This window comes from Acomys russatus, chromosome 7 (genome assembly GCF_903995435.1).
Source record: "Acomys russatus chromosome 7, mAcoRus1.1, whole genome shotgun sequence".
In the NCBI taxonomy this organism is placed as follows: domain Eukaryota; kingdom Metazoa; phylum Chordata; class Mammalia; order Rodentia; family Muridae; genus Acomys; species Acomys russatus.
The window spans coordinates 60,958,745-60,981,531 of record NC_067143.1 but is presented as its reverse complement, the minus strand read 5'-3'; the positions used below and the strand labels follow the sequence as shown (position 1 = coordinate 60,981,531).

Sequence of the window (22,787 nt, the reverse complement as noted above, 5' to 3'; positions counted from 1 at the left end):
CTATCAGGTGACCTTCCTCTGTAGTCACAGTAAGGCAGGGAGAAAAAGGGCCTCCAGAAAGAGGTGCTGGTGTCAGGCATCACAAGAACACTAGTCGTATAGGGCCAGGGTCCCACCTTCATCCCTTCCTTTTTTTTTTTTTTTTTTTTTTTTTTTTTTGAGATTCATCCTTTTTCTTTTTTATTTTTTTTTCCTTTTTTTTTATTAATTTATTCTTGTTACATCTCAATGTTTATCCCATCCCTTGTATCCTCCCATTCCTCCCCCCCCCCCATTTTCCCATTATTCCCCTCCCCTATGACTGTTCCTGAGGGGGATTACGTCCCCCTGTATATTCTCATAGGGTATCAAGTCTCTTCTTGGCTACTTGCTGTCCTTCCTCTGAGTGCCACCAGGTCTCCCCCTCCAGGGGACATGGTCAAATGTGAGGCACCAGAGTACGTGAGAAAGTCGTATCACACTCTCCACTCAACTGTGGAGAATATTCTGACCATTGGCTTCATCCCTTCCTTAAGGTGAAGATTTGGAGAACTCTAAGCCTATCCCTGATGAAAAACCACAAGATGACTCTGAAAGAAATTCTAGGACATGAATTGTGATAGAGGTCAGGGGTGTGATTGGTGGACTTTGTCATCTGAGCAGAAGCCATGGAGATCTACAGAGAGAGAGAGAGAGAGAGAGAGAGAGAGAGAGAGAGAGAGAGAGAGGGGGGGTGGGAGGGAATGAAGGGTGGCTGTCAGACCCTTGCACTCTGAAGTACTGAAGCAGATTTGCCTGTGAACTGCACTGTTCTTCAAGGAAAAAGAAGGGTAGTGCCAGATGCTGGGGAGGATACCAAGACCACCAAGGATGCCACTGCTGCCACAGGCCCGGGCAGCAGAGACCCCATCCAAAGACCTTTAGTGGTGACTCCTGGAACATCTGTAAGTTGCTATGGCAGTGAAAATGCCAGAGATTCAGGAGAAACAAAGGCAATGCCTCGGACCTAAGGAGGCCGGGGCCCGAGGCTTGATCTTTCAGAACCACTTTAACTCTTTCTGGCCCCTTAGTTTGTTATACTCCGTTGTGGGGTATAATTTTATGCTAAAATATATGGGATATAATTAGACGTTTTAGGGGTCCCTACCTTTGTGTACAACGTAGTCACCATCCTACTCAAGCCTGTCATCCCTGACGGCTTCCCGTTTGTCCTCTCGGTCAGCATTGCTACTCATGGGTAGTGATAGTTCTGATCTCTTCTCAATTAACTAGCAACACCTGGACCAGTCTGCCCTCTGTAAATGATGCATCTAGGCCGGAACAACTCTAGGCCCAGCTCTACCAGCTATGACACTCTGCTTGTCTCTAGTCCTTTTGTTCTGAAAGGCACTTGGCTGGAAGCTGTGGTCGTCAGGGATGCTGAGAGCTGCCTTCATAAATAAGCTTCTTTGTGTGCCCCTGTGCCAGGGTCCTGCAGGAAGCATCAGGCCTGATGCCTTCTCCTCCCAGGTTCACACTTTCAGGGTCCAGGAGGCTTGGAACCAGGCTTGGGTCACAGGTTACCAGACAAGGTCTCTGTTGTGGCAGGAATTGGTTGGGAGTGGACCTGAGAGAGCCAGAGAAGCCAGCTTATCCTGGAAGTGGGTTTATGTCCGTTAACAAATCTGGCTTCCAAGGTTTCCCAAAAAGTTCTCCAGCCCCCAAAAGTAACATAGAGAGACCTAAGAAAGAAGATGTTCAGGGATCCTTTAAGGGGGCTGTGGAGAGTTACAGACCCCAAGAGTCCACTGCACCCCACAGACCCTGTCTGACCACATTTTTTATGAGATTGTTCCCTCTTCCTGGCAGTTTTTCATGGGACAGGGAGAACCCAGAGATGGTCACACATGTACAGATGGGATGATACGTGCGTCCATGTGATCTGCATAACACACCACCCCAGAGAAGGACAGTGGCCCTCATGTCACTGTCTAAGGTGATGGTCACCCTGGCCTCTGTTGTGAAGCCTCACAGGTTCTCTCCTGAGAGCCACACCTGACAGGCAGCTGAAGGAAAACACGCGAGGTAATAAATAGAGGTTAAGGACCAGGATGGGGAGCTGGCTCAACAGGCAAAGGCACTTGTCACCAGTCCAGATGACCTGAGTTCAATCCTTGAGACCCACATGGTGGAAAGAGAATTCGTTCTGGCAAGTTGTCTTCTGATCTCCAACATACACACACACACACACACACACACACACACACACACACACACACACACACACGTGATAAAAGGTTTTTTTAAATCACATGAGAACTGGAGCAATGGCTCAGCAATTAATGGCTCTTTCAGAAGACCCAAGTTCAGCTCCTAGCACCCATACCAGGTAGCTCATAATTGCCCATAACTCCAGGTGATCCATGCCCCTCTGGCCTCCACATGTTCTCACATGTACAAACAGACACACAATTATAAGATAACAATGAAATTTGGGGATAGGAGCGATGGCTCAGTGGTTAGCAGTACTCCAGCACTTCCAGAGGACCTGGAGTGCTTTCCAGAACCTACTTTGGGTGGCTCACAACTGCCTATAAATTTCAGGAGGTCCAGTTCTCTCTTGGAACCCTCAGAGGTACGCAGTGTACATATACATAAGATAAAAATTAATCCTTTTTAAAAGTTATTGCTGGGCTTAAGCCATACCACTCATTAGCCGGGTGCCTTGAGTAGATGTGCCTCGATTTTATTACCCATAAGTGGAGTTTATACCATCTCTCCCCTTGTAAGGTTGTTACAAGGATTACAGAGTGAGTGTACATGAAGCATTCAGACAGTGCAGGCGGGCCCATGGCTGTTGTCCATTCTGTGTAAGCAGCTATTATTACAAGGCTTGAGCTCAAACAATAGTAGTGATTTGCCCACGAAAGAATAGCCTTAACAGAGAGTTGAGATTTCCTTCCAAAAATAAAAGGGCACACCTGTTCGTCTGAGGACAAGAGGACTCTTCTAGCCACTGGCTCAGGTGACAATGACATCCCTATCATCTCTGCCCATGGCATGTTGGTTTTTTTTTTTTTTTACACAATGACCCCTAAACTAGGAAATCACTAAAGTTTCTCCGTTCTGTGACTCTGGCCTCTTTTCACTTTGAAACAGAGTCTAAATGATGTAGCCCAGGCTGGCCTCGAACTCAAGATCCTCTTTTCTCCACGAGTGCTGGGATTTTCACCCTGCTCTCTCACAGTCTGTGTTTCTTGTCTGTCACCACATATGTGTTTCTCTTCAGGTCATCTTGAGTCTACCGTATGCCGTGTATCATTCTTGATTTGGGGGTACAGTGGGCAGGGCCCTCAGGATGTTGGTTTTCTCAAACTCCTGACAGACTATTCGCTACCTTTAAATCTGCACATGGTCACCACACAAGGGGAAAGCTTGTTCCTCTTTTGAGTGCTATCTGAGTGGCCTCCTTTGAGTTTCATGACTTGGTTTCAGTCAGCCACGGCCAAGCCGGGTGGAGGAAGAAAGATACAGAGGCAGCCCTGATGGGTGGTGGCTCAGTCCTTGCTAGCCCTGTAAGACAAGCAAGTAATTCTACGTACATTAAAAAGGTATCTGTAGGTGTTTTTCTACAAAGCACTGTTAGACTGGGATGAACAGATCAGAAACAAGATGCTATCATCGTCTTTGGTGTGACCTTTCCTACCCAGGCAGAAAACCAGGCATTGGTGTGTTACCTCTTCAGTGTCTGTGAGTTAACCAGAAGGGAAAGAGCACAGACAAAGGCAGATGTAATACTCCTAGGAAATTGCACGCTCTTAGCGGGCCTGTTAAACCATGGCCTAGTGTGACAGCCAAGGGACATTTATGCTACTTCTAAGTCTTAGGTATTTTTCTTTTTTAAAATGACATGTATTTACTAATACACCCCAGGTGGTGTGTGTGTTTATGCATGTATGTGTGCATGTATGCATGTGTGTATGTGTGTGTGTGTATGTGTGTGTGTGTGTGTGTGTGTGTGTGTGCGTGCGTGCGTGTGTGCATGAGGAGAACAGAGAACAAATTCCAGAAGTTACTCACCTCCTTCCACTATGTGGGTCCCACTTTTACCCACTGAAGCATCTTTTTCTTACCTTTCTAAAGTTTACTGAATGTCACATGCTCTTCAACCATTAGTGACTCGGTGACCCTTGTAGATTGACAGCCCAACAGTGTGGTCTTTCCTTCGGTTCTTGTAGCTTCCATTACCCAGTGCCACAAACTGAGAAACAGATACAAGAGTGACTTATTACTTCACCCCCAGTTCTGAAGAATTCCAAGGTCAAAGTTCAGTCACGGCTTGCTCCTTCAGAAAGCACCAGGAAGGGATGTGTCCCAGGCCTCTCTCCCATCCTCGGAGCTTCTTTAGGTCCTTTCAACATGGCTCTGATTCTTTGATGTCAACTTCGCCTCTTACACACACTCTCATTGATTTGGGGGTGGGAGCCTGCTCTAGTGCAGTGTGACTTCACCCAAACTTAGCTAATGATACTTTCAATGGCCCTGGTTCTAAACATGGCTCACTCTGGGAAGTGAAAGTTAGAACCAGACATGTGAATTTTAGGGGTGCATAATTCCACCCATCAACCTCCCCACTCTTTCATAAGGACAGGCATGTACCTGGGAGCCTTTCACTTCCTCAGCGAAGAAGCGTCTCATATAACTTCCTTTTCTAGCTCATTGGCTGGGCCGAGTCACATGGTTCTATCTGGCTACAGAGATGGAAAAATATGAATGTCTGGGTACCCATCAAAATAATAGTTTCTGAGACCATTTTACTTCTGAAAAATAAGCCAGAGTATCTTAGGTGTGAACTGACTTACCTGATGGCATCATCCGTTACCAGCAAGAAAGGACATGGAAGGGGGTCAGTACTTTAATCTCTACTTTTTCTTCACTTTCACTTTTTCTCCTTTTTTCATCCACTCATCCTTCAGATATAAGACAGGTTATCTTTCATGAAGTCATGTTTCCAACAGTTATATTTCCCTTGAAGGATAAATACATTTGGCATAGTGGTAGGAATGTTTATAGAGTGAATTATAGTGGATGCCAGAGGTCTCCAAAGACACGAGAGACCTAGAGACAGCTGTGCTAGGAGAAGCTGGTCTCACAGCTGGACTAAATCCTCAGAAAGAAACGTCACTCTGATGGAGCTGTGACACCCCCAGGTCTCAGGGAAGGCCCCGAGCAGAAGAAAGCATAATGTTGCTAATCAAATTAGTGAGGTGAAGCTGCTGGGAAGGGTGCTAATTGGTTAATGAGTAAATGTAACCATTTTATTTAAATTAGCAGCAAATTTTAAGCAATCCTCAAAATAACTGAGAATATTAGCCCTAATTAGTGTAACAGCCTGGAAAATTTCTTCTAATGGGAAAAATACAATAATGGGGTCTCTCCACAGACTCCATCCAATTAATCACTCGTTCACTCATTCATTCATGTGCCCATTCACTGGACATGCACTGAGCTTTATACCACTTGCCGAGTCCCCAGCCTGGAGGAGGAAGCTAGGCACAGATAATTAGCTTCCGTGCTGAAAGCCTGCGCCTAATGCCCCAAACACACCATTAACTCACAGGGGGTTTTGTGGGGTCAGAGAGAACAAATGGAGTCTCAAGATTTCCTCCATCTATTCTGACAGAACTTTCTAGAACATGGGCTGCACACCGAGTTGAAGTACTTCTCCTCTGGGAAGGTACGTTCTTGGCAGTAGAAGAAGAAAGGTGGAAGGGATTTGAATTCCTCCAAAAGTCTGTGAAGCTCTAAGTTTGCCACATCAGTGCTTCAGGACAGGCTTCGACTCAGGAAGTGAAGAACAGAGTTGAGCTGAAAGAATTCTGTTCTGTCCTGAAGATGAATTTCACGTCAGATCAGCAAGAGTGTTTAAGAAAAGCTAAGCTAAGCACAGAGGAGGAAATTGACTTTGTTGCATTGCGTTTTTGTCATTTCCTCTTGGTTTTAAATTTTCATTTATTTCTGTGGTATAGATGATTGAACCCATGGCCTTGTATGGACCAGGCAAGTGCCCTAGTAGTGAGCTACACCCAGTCAAGTCCTCTTCTTTATTTTTAAGCGTTCTCACTTGGATGACCAATGGGTTAATTTGTTGGTTGGTTGGTTCGTTGGTTGGTTCATTAGTTGGTTGGTTCATTGAAAGATAGATAGATGAATGGACAATGAAAAATACTGCTTATGTCATTGTCTACTGACAACTTTCTAGACAACATTTGCCAGTGGGTCACAATGTTACTCTCATCCGTTTCCTATTTGACAATTCCTCCTAAATAATAGATAAATGATAGATGGACTGATGGATGGATGGATAGATGAAGTGATGATGGTTGGGTGGGTATAGATAGATGATAGATGTGAAAATGGAAAACATTGTTTATCTTGTCTATGAAATTTTTCTGGAATCTTCCATTTGCCAGTGGGTCACAATGACACTCTCACCCCTCCTCCACTTGACAATGTTCCCAGTGGTTTCAGGGGCATTAAAAACACCTCATATTTTGTGCTCACATCTCTAGACCTTTCATGTAACACCCCAGAGAGAATTGCAAAAGTTTTGCTTTCTGTGCCAAGAATTTAAATGGCTTTGCACTTGTCAGTGAACTTTGCCAGATGTCTCCACTTCTCCACGACTTTTATGTGTAAATAAATAGAATGTCAGGCAAAGAGTGTCTATGCAGTTCGCAAATTGTCCCTGTGTTTCTTTTCTGTCATAAGAGTGTGCCCTCCTTGACTCTGGTCAGTGGGTAGCAGCTGATGCCCGGCAGTGCAGGGTCACACAGAACTGTGCTCTGGGGAAGCCTCATGTGGCCTGCTAGATTGGTTGGAGCTGTGGTTCAAATGTGAAATGTCCCCTACAGGCTCACATGTCTGAACACTTGTTTCACAGCTTGTAGGGCTATTTTGGAAGGTTGTGGAACATTTCAATGTTAGAGCTTTGCCAGAGGGAGTGAACCATCTGGGTTTATAGCCCCACTTCTCTGCCCACTATCTTCTTCCTGACTGTGTATACAATGTGACCAACCACCTCACACTCCAGCCACCATGCCTTCCCTGCCATGACAAGATACAGCCCTTAAACTGGGAGCAAAAAATTAGCCATTCCATCACAGCAAGAAGGAAAACCATGGTTACACTGATCTCTGCTAGATTCAGGAACTCACCTCACACACCGTCCCAAGGGCCATCATTCATGCAGAATGCGGAACAAGCAAAGCCTCAGGACGTCACATAGGCTGGCCCCAAAGTGTCTTTACAATGCCCTGCTCTCCCCTGCCCTCTAATAATCCTTCCTCAGTGCCTTGCCACAGAGCTGCTCTTTTGGTGTGGAGTTGTTGTTTGAGGGGTGCTCTCCGCTATGGAGGATCCTGGGAAATGGCTGATACATAGTGTGGGACTCAGGATCAGATAGCAAAGGTCCAGTCCCAAGCCTGCCTACACCATTGGATGGCCAGGGCAAGTGAGTGAGTTGATGCTCCCAAAATCTCTATTGTGCTCTAATCTGTGAACACAAGATTATGGTGTACACATCTTCTGAAACTCCTGGGACAGGAATGGCCTCACGTACCCTTGCAGCCCTGGAAAGTGTCCATGGAGACCAGGTGTCTCACCTCCTTGCCTGGGACCTATAGCCCAGCGGCTAGCTCTCTTGTCTCTCTGTTCTTCAAGGAAGCTGAGTGCACACGTTGCCTGACTGTGCTTCCTGTGGTCTCACTCTTTGCCTGATGTCTACTGAAAGGATGGATGCTAACTTGGCCACCCCGACCCCCACCCCCACTCCCATCCCCACCCTGACCCCCCCACCCCCTCCTCCACCGCACCCCACTCCATGCTGCCATTCACCGTGAATTACAGATCTATTGCTTAGTCAGTGTCTGACCCGGCATTGATCAAGTTCCTGACTTCTCTTCACAATTCAAAGTGCAGCATAGCTCAGAGTAAATGCTAATTACAGGTTGTTACATTATTTGTATTTACTTATATTGACGCAGATATGCACACATTTACATATACACTTGGAAAACCACTACGTATCCACCTCTGGTTTACCCCTTCTACTTATTAAACCTTGGTGTCACATTTGCCAGCTTATCCTCATGTGGTTCAAAGAGACAAAGAGGTCCTCGAGTCTATGCAGATGTAGGCTGTAAGTCCTAGAACTTCGTGGTGGGTACTAAGTCACACCCAGGGGCAACCTGCGTAGGACCCACCCAAGGCTCGGAAGAGGAGGAATGGCCATGGTACAATTTACCAGTGCACCCTCCTTTGTTCTGGCTGCTCCCAAAAGCACGGGTGACGCACACAGGCCTCCCTTTGTGTCATAGTCCACCACCGGATTGCCTGAGGTTGGCCCTGGTTCCCATCCCTCCTGGGTCTGCCTCCTCCTCCGTGGGTGACAAGAGGGTCCAGCTGGCCCCCTACCTCTGCCATCTGCTTTAAAAATGTAGATTATCTGCATTTCTTTCTGACGACTCCTCATGGAAGTAGAGGCCCTGGGTGGGATACTCGGGGTTGAGGTACAGGGGTCACGGGGGCAGTGGGCTGTTGGAGGCACCAGGTGCGAGGCCCTGGTGTCAAGTCCTCTTTCCACACAAAGTGATGGTGAACTCTGAGCTCTTCCCGCAGCTTCGGTGCTAAAAAAAGGAGCCGCCTGATTTGTTATTCACGCCACATATGTTCTTCATTTCATGTCCAAACTCCGCAATTAGAGTCATCAACAGCGAGTTTTGCATGACTTTTATTAAACTCCCACAGGCTGGGAGCAGGCTGTCATTAGCTGCACCGTAGTGCCCAATGTTCTGGCTCTTAAGCAGAAAGCTGCTGTCTCTGGCCCCCTGCCCACATTTTTTTTTTTTTAACAGAGCTTTGCTTCTGACGTGACTCTGGCCACAGAGACAAAATGGAAGGCCCCCGATGGCAGAGGGGCTGAATTTGGATCCTAATCTGGCTGTGTGCACTTAGGCAAGTCACCTGACGTCTCTGAGCCTCAGCTTCCTGGTCAGTAAAATGGGCACGGAAATTGGCCAATAGTTAAAATTCCAAACCTGCATGTGCCTAGCACCAAGCACATCCTTTTACTCAACTTAAAACCCTCTTTTAATGAGTGTTTTTGACGGTAAAAGATGGATTATAAGACTGACAACAGTGTGCATGCAGATTTCCTGTGCAGTCTTTCCAGGTGCCTTTTAAAAATACTTCTCTTGTCTAAGCTAACACTCCCAGTGGCCCGTGGAAGTGGGTGCTTCTAGTACCCTGTTCTTACTAGGCAGGAACTGGGGCTAACAGTGACCATGGACCCCGTTCCAGGTAGCAGAGCCTGGCTTTGTCACCCAGGTTGTCTGCTTTAGAGCCTAGGCTCAGAGCAGACTCCATGCTGCCTTTCAGCTTTCTGACCTGTGGGATCCCTGCTTTCAGGGAGACCTTTGGCTGGAGGAGATAGGACAAGGAGCCACACAAAGTGCAGTGACTCTGGGGGGGCTCCTGGAGACATACCGGTCACAGCTGCTGCTCCACAGAGAGAGCACTAGAAAAAAAAGTCCAACCTAGATAACACTGGTCCTTCTCTTAGGCTCTAAAGGGAAACTGAGTCTAGCTTGGAGGGTTCTCCCAAAAATGCTTGTGCGCGAGTCTTAAGACTGGAGTCAAGGGGATACGAACTCTATCCTTCTCCACACTCCCTGGGTCTGAGCTCAGGCCTCAGGCCTCTGGACTCTCTCTCTCTCTCTCTCAACTCCTGCAGGCCAGCTGCCTGTACCCCTTATCTTGAGTGTCCCAATTTCTCTCTGAAGAACTGACGTCCAATCTAAACTGCTTTCTTTCTCTCTTCCCCATGTCTATGCCCCAATCCCAAACCTACCCCCTTGGGGAAGTTCTCTCTCTCTCTCTGCATCCTCTTCCTAACCCTTCTCAGGTCCCAGAGCCCTGTCTGCTTCTGTTAACACTCTGGTGCAACATCTGCATGGGTAAAGGCTACCAAATGCAAAGACTATCACTGCTGGTAATAGGAGGGGGTTGCTTGCTTGCTTGCTTGTTTGTTTGTTTGTTTGTTTATTATTAATAGGCTTTCTCTAACCCTAGATTATAAATCCCCAGACAGCAACGATGTTGCTTTGTTTCATTGTTTGTTGTTTTGAGGAAGAGTTTCTTGTAGCCTAGGTTGGCCTCAAACTTGCCGTGTAGCTGAAGATGACCTTGAACTCCTGATCGGCATGCCTCCACCTCCCAACTGCTGAAACTGGAGGCATGCACCTCCATGCCTGCCTGAAGACCTTTGTTGTCCAGTGAGTCCCCAACACTCAGTCCCCTGCTTGTCTCAGAGCAAATGCTCCAGACACCTCTGGAGAGCAAAGCTGCTGGGATTTTGAGTAAATGCTTTAAGCGCTCTTCCTTGTTAAGCCCCAGCAACCTGCCCAGGTACACTGCCTCTGTCACGTCCTAGCCTGACCCAAAGCATAATTTTTTATTTGTACAGAATGATCTGCTTCCTGCAGGCTTTTCCAAGGTTCAATGGGGGAAGTTCAGAGGTTACAGGAAACACAATTAGCCCCTCAGTGCATGGAGATTCCTGGCTTTGTTAGTTTTTGTGCTAAACTCCTCATCAACAGATGCTCATCGCTGTGAGGTTAATGTCAGAATCCGTGTCAGTATGTACCTCTTCTTTCAGACAGGACATCTTTCCAGGAAGATATGGAGATGGCCGCCTGAGAGATGTGACACCTGTGGGGCTGGAAGCTAGGCCCCACACCTCCTTCTTGACAGTAGCTGAGTTGTGGTGGGCACAGGGTGGGCAGGGGTGAGATGCTCTCATCCTTTTCTCACTACATCTGCTGCCAGAACATTTTGCTGGCATGTGCAGCTGACCTGCTTTTCCATGTGACCCTTCTCAGATGAGAGCTACAGGAGCCTCCTCAGAGGCACAGGGGTCTGCTGTTGGCAAGGCTTAAGTCACCAGCAAGCCCCTTCTCCTGCAGCTGCCATACCTCATCACTTGCAGTGGCATGATGGGACTGCTCCCACGGGAGTCAGGAGAAAAGAGTGGATGCTGTAAGGTGACAGCATTCTTCGCCCTGTGTGCCAAAAGTATAGCGCCTCTCAGAGGCACATCCTCTGTCTCCCATTTGGAGCAGGAAATGCGGAGAAGCCCACATGGTTTCATATGGGCACAATGATGCCTTCTGCATCCAGGGTTGGCCCTCAACAAGTAGGCTAGTACACTGCTGGTCCCTGGTCCCTGACACTGACATTTTGGGTGTAGTTTGTCATTGTACAGAATCACCACCCTGGGGTCCTGATCATTAGTGGGATCCAGACACCACCAAAGCTTTCCCACGCATTTTTTGAGGCTCCCCTCAGTACAAGTGACAGAAAGAAGGAGTGAGAGTCAGCAGGCTCTGGGCTTTAAGAAGGATTGTGACACACTGAGTATGGACACTGCCTGAGCAGTGTCTGTATCCCAGAAGCTTAGGAAGATGCCTGAGCCATTTTCAGAAAGTTCCTAAGGAGCTGTGTTAAGAATGCATGATGGGCATAAATGAATTCTCCAGTTTGATTTTCCCAGCTAACTGTATTGTCACAGCGTCGCCTTTGTCCCAGCTGCTTTTGCCAAAGCCTGCTTGCTGGTGCAGTGAGCCCTGGGAGGGCAGCTCTTTAGTGGAGCCCTTGAGGGCAGTGCTGTGTTAATATGCTGGGAGTTTAAATAGAGCTGGGACTTCTAAATCAATCACCAGGACAGCTTTATATTTTCCTCTGCTCAAAAAAATACACTATTCACTGCAGTTACATGTGTGGGAGTAAGGTTGGCTTGGGTGAAGGACACGAAAAGCGAAAAATTCTGTAACATTTTCACTGTGGGAAGAAGAACTCACTGGTCTTAATTCTTGCAGAGCTGGCTACAGAAAAGATGAGCATTTATGTGCTATCTCTGCCATCCTTGGAAGGGTCTAAGCTGCTCAGAAGTTACTCAGTTTTCTTTGGCTAGGACATTATAGATGCCTAACAAGTACAAGTTAAACAAAAGAATAAATGGGAGATTCGTCAAAGCTTTTTAAGGGAGTGAGTGTTCACAAAGAGGAATGGGCCAATAGTTGCCTTCTTGGCCCTTGAGGGGTTTTCTGTGATGGCAAGGTGGCCCTGCACCTGTTCTTGGAACCTGCATGATACGTGCATAGTTGGAGAGCCCCCGGGTGGCCATGGCAGTGATGGCTCTGATGCAGGAAGTGAGTGAGAAGACGCGCCGAGGAGTATGGTCTCTTCTGCCCAGAGTGTGCTAGGGAGAAACGAAGAGACAAAGTTGTCCATCGAGGAGGACTCCTGGGCTGAGAAAGGCGTGTGCTCAGGTTGGCTCTCAAAGGAAAACAGTGAGCTGGCATGCTGTGAGGCTAAGGCGGAGAACCAGGCAAGGAGATCAGCCTTTGGAGAAAGATGGTATAATAAACCAAGCAACATCCCAGGGTGGGGACTGAGTGAGGACAGGAAGGGGATGTGATCCAAGGACAGGAAGTGGGGCTGGTCCTGGACTACATGGGCTACGTGGCCAGTGAGTGGGGCATCTGTGGGAGAACAGTGAGTCTCAGTGCTGATGAGGTACCCAGAGGAGGATGCTAGTCAGAATAAAAGGTTTGAAGCTGAAGGTCGTGTCAGTGAGAGACTGGTTTGTGTATGACACAAAACCTCTTTTAGTCTCTTCAAGTAGTACATGGTAGCTGTATGGTACCAGCAAGAGAAAGGGTTTCCTTGTTTCTGGGGAGCTGGGCAGCTAAGAGTTCAGTATAGCTGCCCTGGCGGGAAATCATAAGTCCCTTGTCCCGGGGAGTCATTTATCCACTGGGCTCTATGAAGAAGAACGACTCGGGTCAGGGAGTGAGGATTGTGAGGAAGGCACTAAAGGAAGTTGAAGTTCAGGGGTCCCTAGTATATTTTCATAATACATTAGTCCAATTAACCAATGTATTTGAGTGTGTGTCATGGCAAGTGGCGTGCAAGGTGAGAAAATACGGTAATTGCCCACAGGGAGCCTGGGATCCAATAGGGACCGATGGTACAATGGTGACACCGTCGCCAGGTATGGAGCACTAGTCAGTCACCCCTGTGCCGACTGCCCTGTAGCCACTGTTAGCCCTGCTTTCACAGAGAAGTAAATGGTAAGACTGGCAGCTGCGTACATTAGCTGCGTCACAAGCATGTGGGAACAGGGTTTGCGTCCAGGCAGTGTGGATCTGGAGGGTCTTTCCTACATCAGCCCTCCCCCTCTCCACATTAGCTCGATTCCCTCGGCATAGGCATACACTTTCAGAGTGCCCTGTACTTTTTCTAAGGTCATGCTTTAAATTTGGTAATTCTATTTTTACACAGTATTGTCGGGGGAGGGGAGCTTAAGCAAATGGCTGCCCATCAGCTAGGCTTGTCAATGCCCCAGTAACACATGACCTCAAAATCTCCATGGCTTACAGTAACAAACATTTCTCAGCCATGCTACGTGTCCATTTCTTCTCTGACCTCTCTCTCTCTTCTGCAGCATCTTGCCGAAAGCAGCTGCGGGGGTGAGGGGAGTGCGGGGCAGTGGGGGGGGGGGAGGCAGCAGGGGTGGGAGAAGGGTTGGGGGGGACGGTGAAGCAAAACCTGTTCTTCATCTGTGTGTCACTATCTTTATGGTCTCCAGTGACAGCTTCCTCACTGTGCACGGATTGGCTCTTAAGTCAACATCCCATATTTTAGGGTTTGACAGTACCCCCTCATCTAGGGTCAGTTTCTACAGGCTGGTGAAATTGGTGAACTTACAGCTGTCAGAGCTTGGTTTATGGTCATGCATGGGTCAGTCTTGTCTGTCTGGGATGCTGCAGGTCCCAAGGCAAAAGGGAAGAAATAAAACTCTGGTCCCCAGGATGGCGGTGGTAGGAGAAGCAGCAGACTTATGGAAGAGAAGATCTAATGAGAGCCCCTTGGGCATGGGGGAGGGCCTGCGAGTCCTCAGTCTTATTCTTTCCGTCTCCTGGTTGTTGTTATCTAGCAATAACATGGACCACAGCACAGGCTCTGCCACATCTTGGACTTGAACTTCCAAGTCTGAACTTAATAAAACTCTCTCCCTCCATGTGTGTGTGTGTGGGGGGGGTCTATTACTCTATAAATAACATATATTGAAAGATTGGGGTGATGGATCACATTATAGTTTTGAAAACTGATTGGACATGGATGTACCATAGTGGTCAAAACTAGACAAGAAGCCACACCTTACACTTTTGATGTTGGCCACACAGCACTGGAGGGGAGATTCAAGGGTTTTGAGCACTCTGACAGCGCTAAGTCTAAGCTAATGATGCCCGCCCAGTGACAGTGCTATGGGCACACTTGGCCACTATCCTGGGTTCACAGAGGGAAGGAAAAGCCAAGCTCTGTGATCGGCCCCCTCTGTTCAGTGCCAAGTTCAAAGGCACCAGTAGCACTTCCCTCCCTGCTGCCCTCCACACACGCAGCTGGGCTTGTCTGGAGTCTAGACAGACCTGCAGGTGCTTCCCAAGTCACCTGTAGCCCAGTGGTGCTCCTTAGGCCCCATGGGTATCTTTACTAGAAGATTCTAGAAAGTCCTTAGATTGAACAGAGGGCATAGTGTGAGGCCTCAGCACTCTGATTACTGGTGTGCTGTCTCTAGTCTTCCTAGGGGTCAGCTAGACTCCCCACCCCCAGCCCCACCAGACAGAATTCTGTGTTGGACACTTCTGTGGCTTTGTTCTGGGCCAATTATCCCACTTCAGGATCTTCTCAAACCTCATCACTCACTGGCCTCCTAGGGTGGAGATCATCATCCACCTCTGAGGCCATCATTGCACCCTAACCAGCCCCTTGCTACAAGCATGGCCAGGACAACACTCTAGACATCTTGCTACATGTGGCTAAGTACATGGCTGCTTACTTAAAGAGATGGCACCTCAGTGTACCGGTACATGCCTCTGTCCCCTGCATGGACTTGGTGCTGAGCTTAGTGGATATAAGGGCATTTTAGAAGTGACTCACCCCCAACTACTGATTTATTGGCCATGTACTGTGGCCCTGAGCACCGTAATGAACCTCTGTGTCAAGGGATTAATGACCAATAACCAAACCTCTAAATCAGTCCACCCTGTCTGCAGAGGCCTGTGGCTCATCCTTGGGTAAATAGGACAAAAAGCCCATTTCCAATACATTTTCTGGATGTCACAGCACCAGTCTATAAATTGAGATTGAGTAAAGCAAGCCTCCATGTTCTCCCTCCCCCCCCCCCCCACCCCATCCCTGCCATCTCTAGCTCTTTGCTTGTGGCTTGCCTGACTCACCTACAAGCCAGTCAGACTCAGGAAGGGCCACAGACATGGAGAGGGCAGCCTCTTCACTGTGCCATCACATGTCCTCATGTGGACACCCTGGTCACTTGTCACTGCCTCGCTCTTGCTCTGAAGTCTCTGCGGCCAGAGCTAGAGATTGCAGTATTTTAGTCTTTGCCATATCACCCCTACGTTTTGGGTCTAGACTTCTTCCCAGGGTCTCCTGAAATGCAACTAGTTTTCTATCTTGGCTACACACTAGACTCTTCTGGAATAATTCCCCCAGGTTAGTTACTTTTCTTGTTGCTATGACCAGATACCGAACAAGAAGCCGCTTAAGCAAGAGACAGTTTGGTTTGGGCTCACAGGTTGAGGAAACACAATTTATGGTGGAGAGGAAGGCATGGCAGCAGGTGCATTTGTGCGGGCTGTGGTGTGTAGCCTGGACTCTTCACCCCTTGTATCCCTGAAAGCTTGGTAGAACAGGAAACAGGGAGCAGATAAGAAGTGGGGCTGGACTTTCAAGACCTGCCCCCTCGTACCCACTTTCTCTAACTTCTCCAGCCCCTAGTTTCCCAGATCTTGTAAAGCATCTTCCGCAACCCGGGGGGGGGGGCAGCTGTTCAGACATGTGAGTGTATGGGGAGTGTTTCACATTCAAACCGTGACAGTCTCCAGGCTTAGCCCGCTCCCAAGTCAGGAGCTTACAGCTTTTAACTAAGCTTCCTAGGTGACTGAGCTGTAGGGCAAGGGGAGAGGGACCCTTAGCTTGATGGCGGTGGGATCCCGAGGACCATCCAGCCACGTATAATGCTCATGTGCCTTCTTTCTCTTAGATGATTGGCCACTGTTTAGCCCTCCCGTCAGTTACCTTTTTAACTCTTGCCATCGTGAGGCTCCCTGGCATGTGGCCCACCCCAGAGAGCTGGCTCCTCAGCCCTGTGTCAGGCTTCAGCAGTGTTCAGATCGCCCTTCCACGTGTCCGAAGAAACGGCCCTAGTTCTGGAACTAGAAGATGAAATTAACCCTTTGCTTCCCTGCTTGCTGGTCCGTCAGCGTCTTATCACAGCAGCAGAATCATGATTAATACACGTCATTAAGAGGCTTCACCCCACATTCATTATTTGTGTGGAGGTTTCTAGAACCTCCACAGAGGCTTCAACATGAAGTGTGGAAGAGGGGGATGAGAGGAGTAAAAGATCTGCAGATTGGCCATGTCCAAAGATGCCAGGATTGGTGGAGGCTGGAGACGGAGGTGGGATCTTTTTAGCTAGTGTTTGTCAACTCTGGTTGGTGGGGTGGAAGCTAAGGAGGGTTTGCTGAGCCATGGTGTCCTGCTGAGGGATGCCCCTGTAAGGTCTCACTATGTAGCCCCAGCCCTCAAACTCACAGAGGTCCCCTGCCTCTGCCTCCTGAATGCTGAAACAGCAGGAGGTCACCTCCACACCTGGCTCAGCTGTCCACCTTTTTTTTTTTTTAAAGTTCTTTGTAAACTTTTGTTCCAACAAATTATCTAGTGGCACTGAATTATAAGAAAGAATATCTGCAAGACAGGTGTGGGGCCCAGTGTGCACCCCCCTGACACACACATAGTGACCTCAGACCCCTCACTGATGGCCAGGACTTAGGGGAGAGTAGCTGGTAGGAGTGCTCCTGGCTGTGCTGTTGGTGGCTTTGAAGGGAAGAGTTTGCAATGGCCCTTGGGAGCCAAGTTCTGCTTGCACCCCACACCTCACAGCTGGATGCTCTGGGTGGAGGTAGAGCCTCAGCTCCAGCCCAGGGCGGCTGAGAAACAAGAAGACCCACCCAGGCTTCTGGCCTCAGAAGGGAGGGGCAGGCCCTGAACCGTTAAGGATTCAGCCTAGCTGAGGACATCCTTCAGGCAGTGAAAGAGAATGAGGCCTCCTCAGGGCCTTGGCAAAACATTTTCCCAAGCTGCATGTGGCCTGTTTCCCTTTCCACACAGAAGGAATGTATCCTTAAGCATGGAGAAACCCAGCAGAAGCCTTAAGATACCCTAACACAAAAGAGGGTATCTTTTCCCTCCTTTCCCATGCCGCTCTTCTACCCTGTGAGAGTCCTGTCAGTCAGTGAGTGACCTTCGATACTTAGGAAGGATGGATGCAGTGGCCTATTGTTTTTAAATTATCTGTATTACCTGTAGGCCTGGTTAGCAATCAATCAAGACACAGACACTTCTTATATTTTAAGATAGCCTTAGTTAACCTGGGGCAGGGCAGATATCGAGCCTCTAAACTACCCCCACCCCCCACCCCCCGCAGCGGGGCAGGTATGGGATTCCTGCCTCAATCTCATGCCATCTGCTTCTAATAACTTCTATCCAGCTAACTCCCGTCTATAATCCCATATACTTGCTCATGTTCTTCATCTGGGCCAGATTCTCCATCCACACCAGCCATGTGCTTCTCCTCCAGCTAACCCATGGCAGCCTTCTTCTCTTCACTTCAGGTCTCCCTCCTTTCTCTTCATGGAAGTCTTTTTTCTTCCCAGAATTCCTCTCTCTAAGCCGCACCTATCTCCTCTGCCCTGCCCAGGTGGGATGGCTTTTTATTAAGCAAAAGGGTGGGTCACACAGACAGCAAGCAGTAATTAGCATCAAAATACATCAGACCATCCCCCAACAATGGCCCATCCACAGACCAGGAGGATGGGAAATCGGTTATCAGGGTCCACATGCATCCTGACAGGTGTGGCCTTGTCAGAGGTGAAGGTCTCAAACAAGGCCATCCTCTCTAGGGCTTCTTTGCCCAACCTTGGTCCTGTGGCCCTGAGAATAGCAGTGGGCAGGCAGGGCTCCGTGGGCTCCCGGGCTGTCTTTACCTTAGCTCTTCATCATTCTGGAGAAAGGGAACACTGCCACTGGTGTGAGACCTGAGACCCAGATGTTTGCTCTTGGCGTTTCAGGTGATTTTTCCTTCTCCATCAAGCATCAGAATAAAATGCCAGTCAGGTGTGCAGCCCTGCTGAGCTGTGCAGGGCTGAGTGAGGACGGGATGCGATCCATCATTGCAGCTGGAGACGAGCTGAAGTGTTCAGGGTATCAGTTGTAGGCCCCCGGGGGTTTGTAAAACATCCAGACAGGATAACAGCCTGTCTCTGCCTCTGACAGTTACTGTCAGGATGCTGCTGCATCAGCACTCCTGCCCACTGTGTTCCACTGGTCGTTTAGGCAGGGTACCACCTTCCTGTCCTCCAGTATTTAGGCCAGACCCCATGGTGGATCCACGGGACCACACGGAAGCCAGTCTCTTGGCAATCCCTGGTACCTTCCAGCCCACTCACTGAAGGATAAAGGGATGCCGGGAACTAGATAAGGGATGTGAATGGTCCTCGGCCTGGCTCAGAAGTCTAAGTTTTAGCTAGTAGTCGCTGATGTGTGACTTTGGAAACATGGTTTAATCCCTCTCAGATAATTTAATTTGCCTCAGCTCTTCATCTGAAAAAAATGGGAGTCAATGACAATACAGGTAGAGACTCAAAATCTGAAATGTTCCACGATCTTAAACTTTTGAGTAGTCACACAGAAAATCCCAAGCCTGACCTCCTATGAGAGGTAGCTGTATATAAAATTGCCTTTAGACTATGTGCATAAAGTGTTTGTGAATCATAGCATTTGTGTTTAGATGTGGGTCCCATCTCCAAGATGATCTTTATGAATGTATACGTAGACATTGTTAAATCCTTTTGAAGAGCTGAAATTTAAAACACTCTGTTCCCAACTTTGGATATGGGACACCCATACCCCTGTGCCTGACCCATAGCGCCATTAGCATTAAGTGGGATAGAGGAGGTGAGCCCCTTCCACTCTCTCAACCGGACAGGGCCTCTCGGACAGCGACACTCCTGATACTTTGGATCAGGCAGTTTAACTTTATTAAGGGGTGCTATGTGTATCACCCCTGGGTGCCAGCAACCTCTCTTTCTCCGAGTCATAACTAAAATCTTTATCTCCAGCAAAGCTACCCCCATTAGAGACTACAACTCTAAATCATTTATTGCTTAACCTTCAAAGGCCCTCATTGCTCTGAAATCACAGCCATGCTTGCTGGGTCTGTGGGCATTGGACAAGGGGCATCTTGCACAAAACCATTCCTTGTTTTATGTGCTCAGGCCATGTATTGCTTCAGTGTGCTGCTGTCTGGGCTTCTGAGGTGGCCAAGGGAGGACTGAAGAGAGTCTTCCTTGCCAAGTCTGTCTCCGTGATCCACCCGCATCTTGGCTCCGCTCGTCAAGTTGCACTTTGCTGTTGGCTTTTTAAAATAACAAACAACTGTCTGCCCCTATTATGATCCTTCTGAGACTCTGGAGGAATAAGCAGCTCTGGTGACAGCTGTAGCAGCTCGTGAGTGCACACAGACCTCTCATGGCGGCGTCTCCCTGGGCACTTCAGAGAAGCTAACTGGATAAAACTGACATCAGCTATTACCTCGGTGGCCACTTGTGTCTGTGGACCCCACGATGGAGACAAGAGGCAGGCCAGGTGACAGGAGGTGGGAGGGGAGGGAAGTGACTGGTCCCCTGGCCTCCTTCTCTTGTAGCTTATGCTTCGTGGAGCCTTAGTCCTGTCGCCCAAGGTGACCACTGTCCTGAGACCATGGGTTTTCAACCTAAGAGCACAAACATGTGTCTCACCCTCTGTGGAAAGCACACATAGCACAGGCTGGGGCCACACACTTTTGCACATTCAGGAAAGACATTGAGAATTGATGACTTTTCGTTTCTGGCTCAAAGATACAATCGTTGGAGTATACAAGAAACATGCCACATGTCAGTGGACTTGGTGACATTGCTTCCTGATGTGCAGCTGGCTTGTTCATTACTCTTTTGTTGCTGTGACAAAAAAGCCTGGCAAGAAACAACTCAAAGAATGAAAAGTTAACTGTGGCTCAGGTTTGCAGATACAGCCTGCCATGGCGTGGGGGGCGTGGCTGAGGAATCATGACACAGCTGGCCACACCGTGACCACAGTAGGGAAGCAGAGAGAAGGGAGCTGCTGCTCAGCTTATTGTTTCTTCTTATTTTTCCCTCAGCCTGAGACTGCAGGGTAGGTCTTCCTCCTCGGGGTCTTCGCTCTGGGTACTCCATCACAGACACACCCAGAAGTGTACCTCCTTGGATATTTCTAAATCCCATCTGGCTGACAGAGATGATTGGTCACCCAACCCAGTCTCCTAGATTTAGCTGTGCTTGGGCCACACAAGATCCACAGCTTTCTCACCCTCTGTATCCCCAGAACTCAACTGGAAGATTGGTTCCTGGTTTGGGTGGATGGATAAATCTGATGCTTAACTGCAGAACTGTTGATGCTTATAAATCCTTCCTGTGTCAATTCTCAATAAACTAGAATTCCCAGCGGGTCCTCAGCTTCCTCTGGTTCAATCTAGAAACTCAGGGCCCAGAGTGGACCTCCTCGGGCTTACACTAGGAACTCTTGCCTCCAGCATGGTGAGCTTGACATGGTGTCCTTGTCCCTTCATTCTGGTTACATCTCCATGGTGAGCTGGCATTGGGCCATTGACCTTCTGAGACCTTTGGTCCCTATGGTTCTTGCCCTCTGTGATGAGAACAATCAGTATGGCTGGTGATTTTAATGTTTTCATCCCTGGATTTATTTCCTAACAAGCTGTAAGATGATATAGGAGGACTGATTTGGCCATAATACTTGTCCCCCCATCTCTGCCCCTTTCCTCCCACCCAGCGAGGCTGCTCTGTGGTCTACTACAATGGGCTCCCATGTTCTTTGGCCTCTAGTTGGGCTTTGCTAATAGTCATTTTGCTAATGACTTGATGGAAGACCAGAGTGGGAGAAATAAGAGAGGCATTCTTGTACATACCAGGCCAAGGCTGCCCTCATAGAAATCTTGATGCTGAGGCTCCAGTGAGCTGCCCTGGTAGATAGTGCTTCGCACATTGTGATGAACTCACTGCTGGAAGCAGAGCATGTGTTGTGTGACTTTTCTGAGACAGATCCCTTAGATGCTGAGGCTTGGCTCCATGGCTTCAGTCCCTCAGCCTTCTTCTTTGCTGGTGGGTTGGGTTGCTCTGCATAGCTGTGAGCCCTCATTGCACAGGAGGGTGAACCTGGGGTTTCCCTTAAAGCCAAACGTACTTACCACCCGCCCCTTCAGGACAACACTCGCCAGCCCCTGGTATATACACACACAGTCTGAGTAGAGTTGAAGTTCTGGGCCTTTCACCTCCCAGCCCCCAATACTGCATGCTCCCCAAAGGCAGGGCCCTGAGCCTTTGTTCTCTGTCTCCTGGCCAAGTGCACTATCTGGCACAAAATATTTATGAAGGAAGTCAGAGAGTCTGCACATAATGGATTCAAGAGGTACTTTCAAAGCTGTGGGTGGTAAAAATCAATTTAAAAGGTTATGGCCAATGTTTTTCAATGTAAGAATAGAATAGAAAATGGAGTGTGCCTCGCAGTGAGGGCAAGTTTCATTCCTTGAAAGTTTTGTCTCCATTCTACTTGTGAACTAAATGCTCTCCTGGACCTCTCGTAGAAGGGGTTTCTTGCTGCCCACTGTCCTAGGTGCACATCTGAAAGTGACTGGATATAAAAATCTGGGATCTCTCCTCACCAAAGACTCTTAGCTAGCTGTCTGGGGACTATAGTCACTTAACCTCCATGTCTTTGGCTGTTGACCTTTGACCGTCCCCCCCCCTTTCTCTTCACCTCCAGAATGTGTACTACACAAGCAGCCAGCAGATCCACGTGGGTGTCCTGAGCCCCACTGTTGATGACGATGACAACCGGTGTCTGGTGGATGTCAACAGCCGGCCGCGGCTCATCGAGTGCAGCTATGCCAAGGCCAAGAGAATGAAGCTGTACTGGGAATTCTCTCAGGTAGAGGTCACCGTGGGCGTGAGGTTCCTCCTCAGGCCAGTGCCTGGACCATTTGTGAAAGGCGGTCCCCACAGGAGTGACCATGGAATGTTTCCTTTCCCTGGTCTCCATCAATTTGGAGGCCCGTGTTTAATATTTAACCTTTCCCTGGCTGCTATGTCTCTTTCTGGAATAACATCCCAGGATTCAAAGCCCCAGTTCTGAATGGAGTCTTTGCCTCTGTGCCAAGAGCCCCCCACAACAGGGAGGCTGCTGTTAGGGTCAGTTTCTGCCTGTGGATGGGGACTCTGGCCTTCTTAGTGGTAGGGTGGCTGATGCTTACAAGAGGTAAAGGAGCTCACAAGTTCCGAGAATGCCAGGGTACCCGAGGGCCTGGACAGAGTCAGGGGAGGGCAGGAGGCATAGTCAACACTCTGGAGACTAAGTGGAAGAAGCTCATCTCTCAAACCACCCAGCCACTTGCTTCTGTCATGAGGGAAAGATGCTGGCAGGGTAAGACAAAGATTTTGATCTAATCACTGTCCCCTGCATGGGGGTGGAGGGTGCTGTAAGGCAGGGGGAGGGCATGTATCACACTCTGTGGGTACACAATGTCTTTCACCTGT

The 22,787-nt window shown here is 48.6% G+C and overlaps 1 protein-coding gene across 1 annotated transcript in view; it reads left to right on the top strand.

The window, feature by feature from the left end:
• The window catches only part of Galnt18 (polypeptide N-acetylgalactosaminyltransferase 18), a 299,626-nt gene that overhangs the window by 263,752 nt on the left and 13,087 nt on the right, over positions 1-22,787 (top strand). Inside the window, exon 10 of the mRNA XM_051149225.1 lies at positions 22,018-22,182. Within this exon, the coding sequence (XP_051005182.1) occupies positions 22,018-22,182 (165 nt within the window). The remainder of the gene's footprint in view (positions 1-22,017; positions 22,183-22,787) is intronic.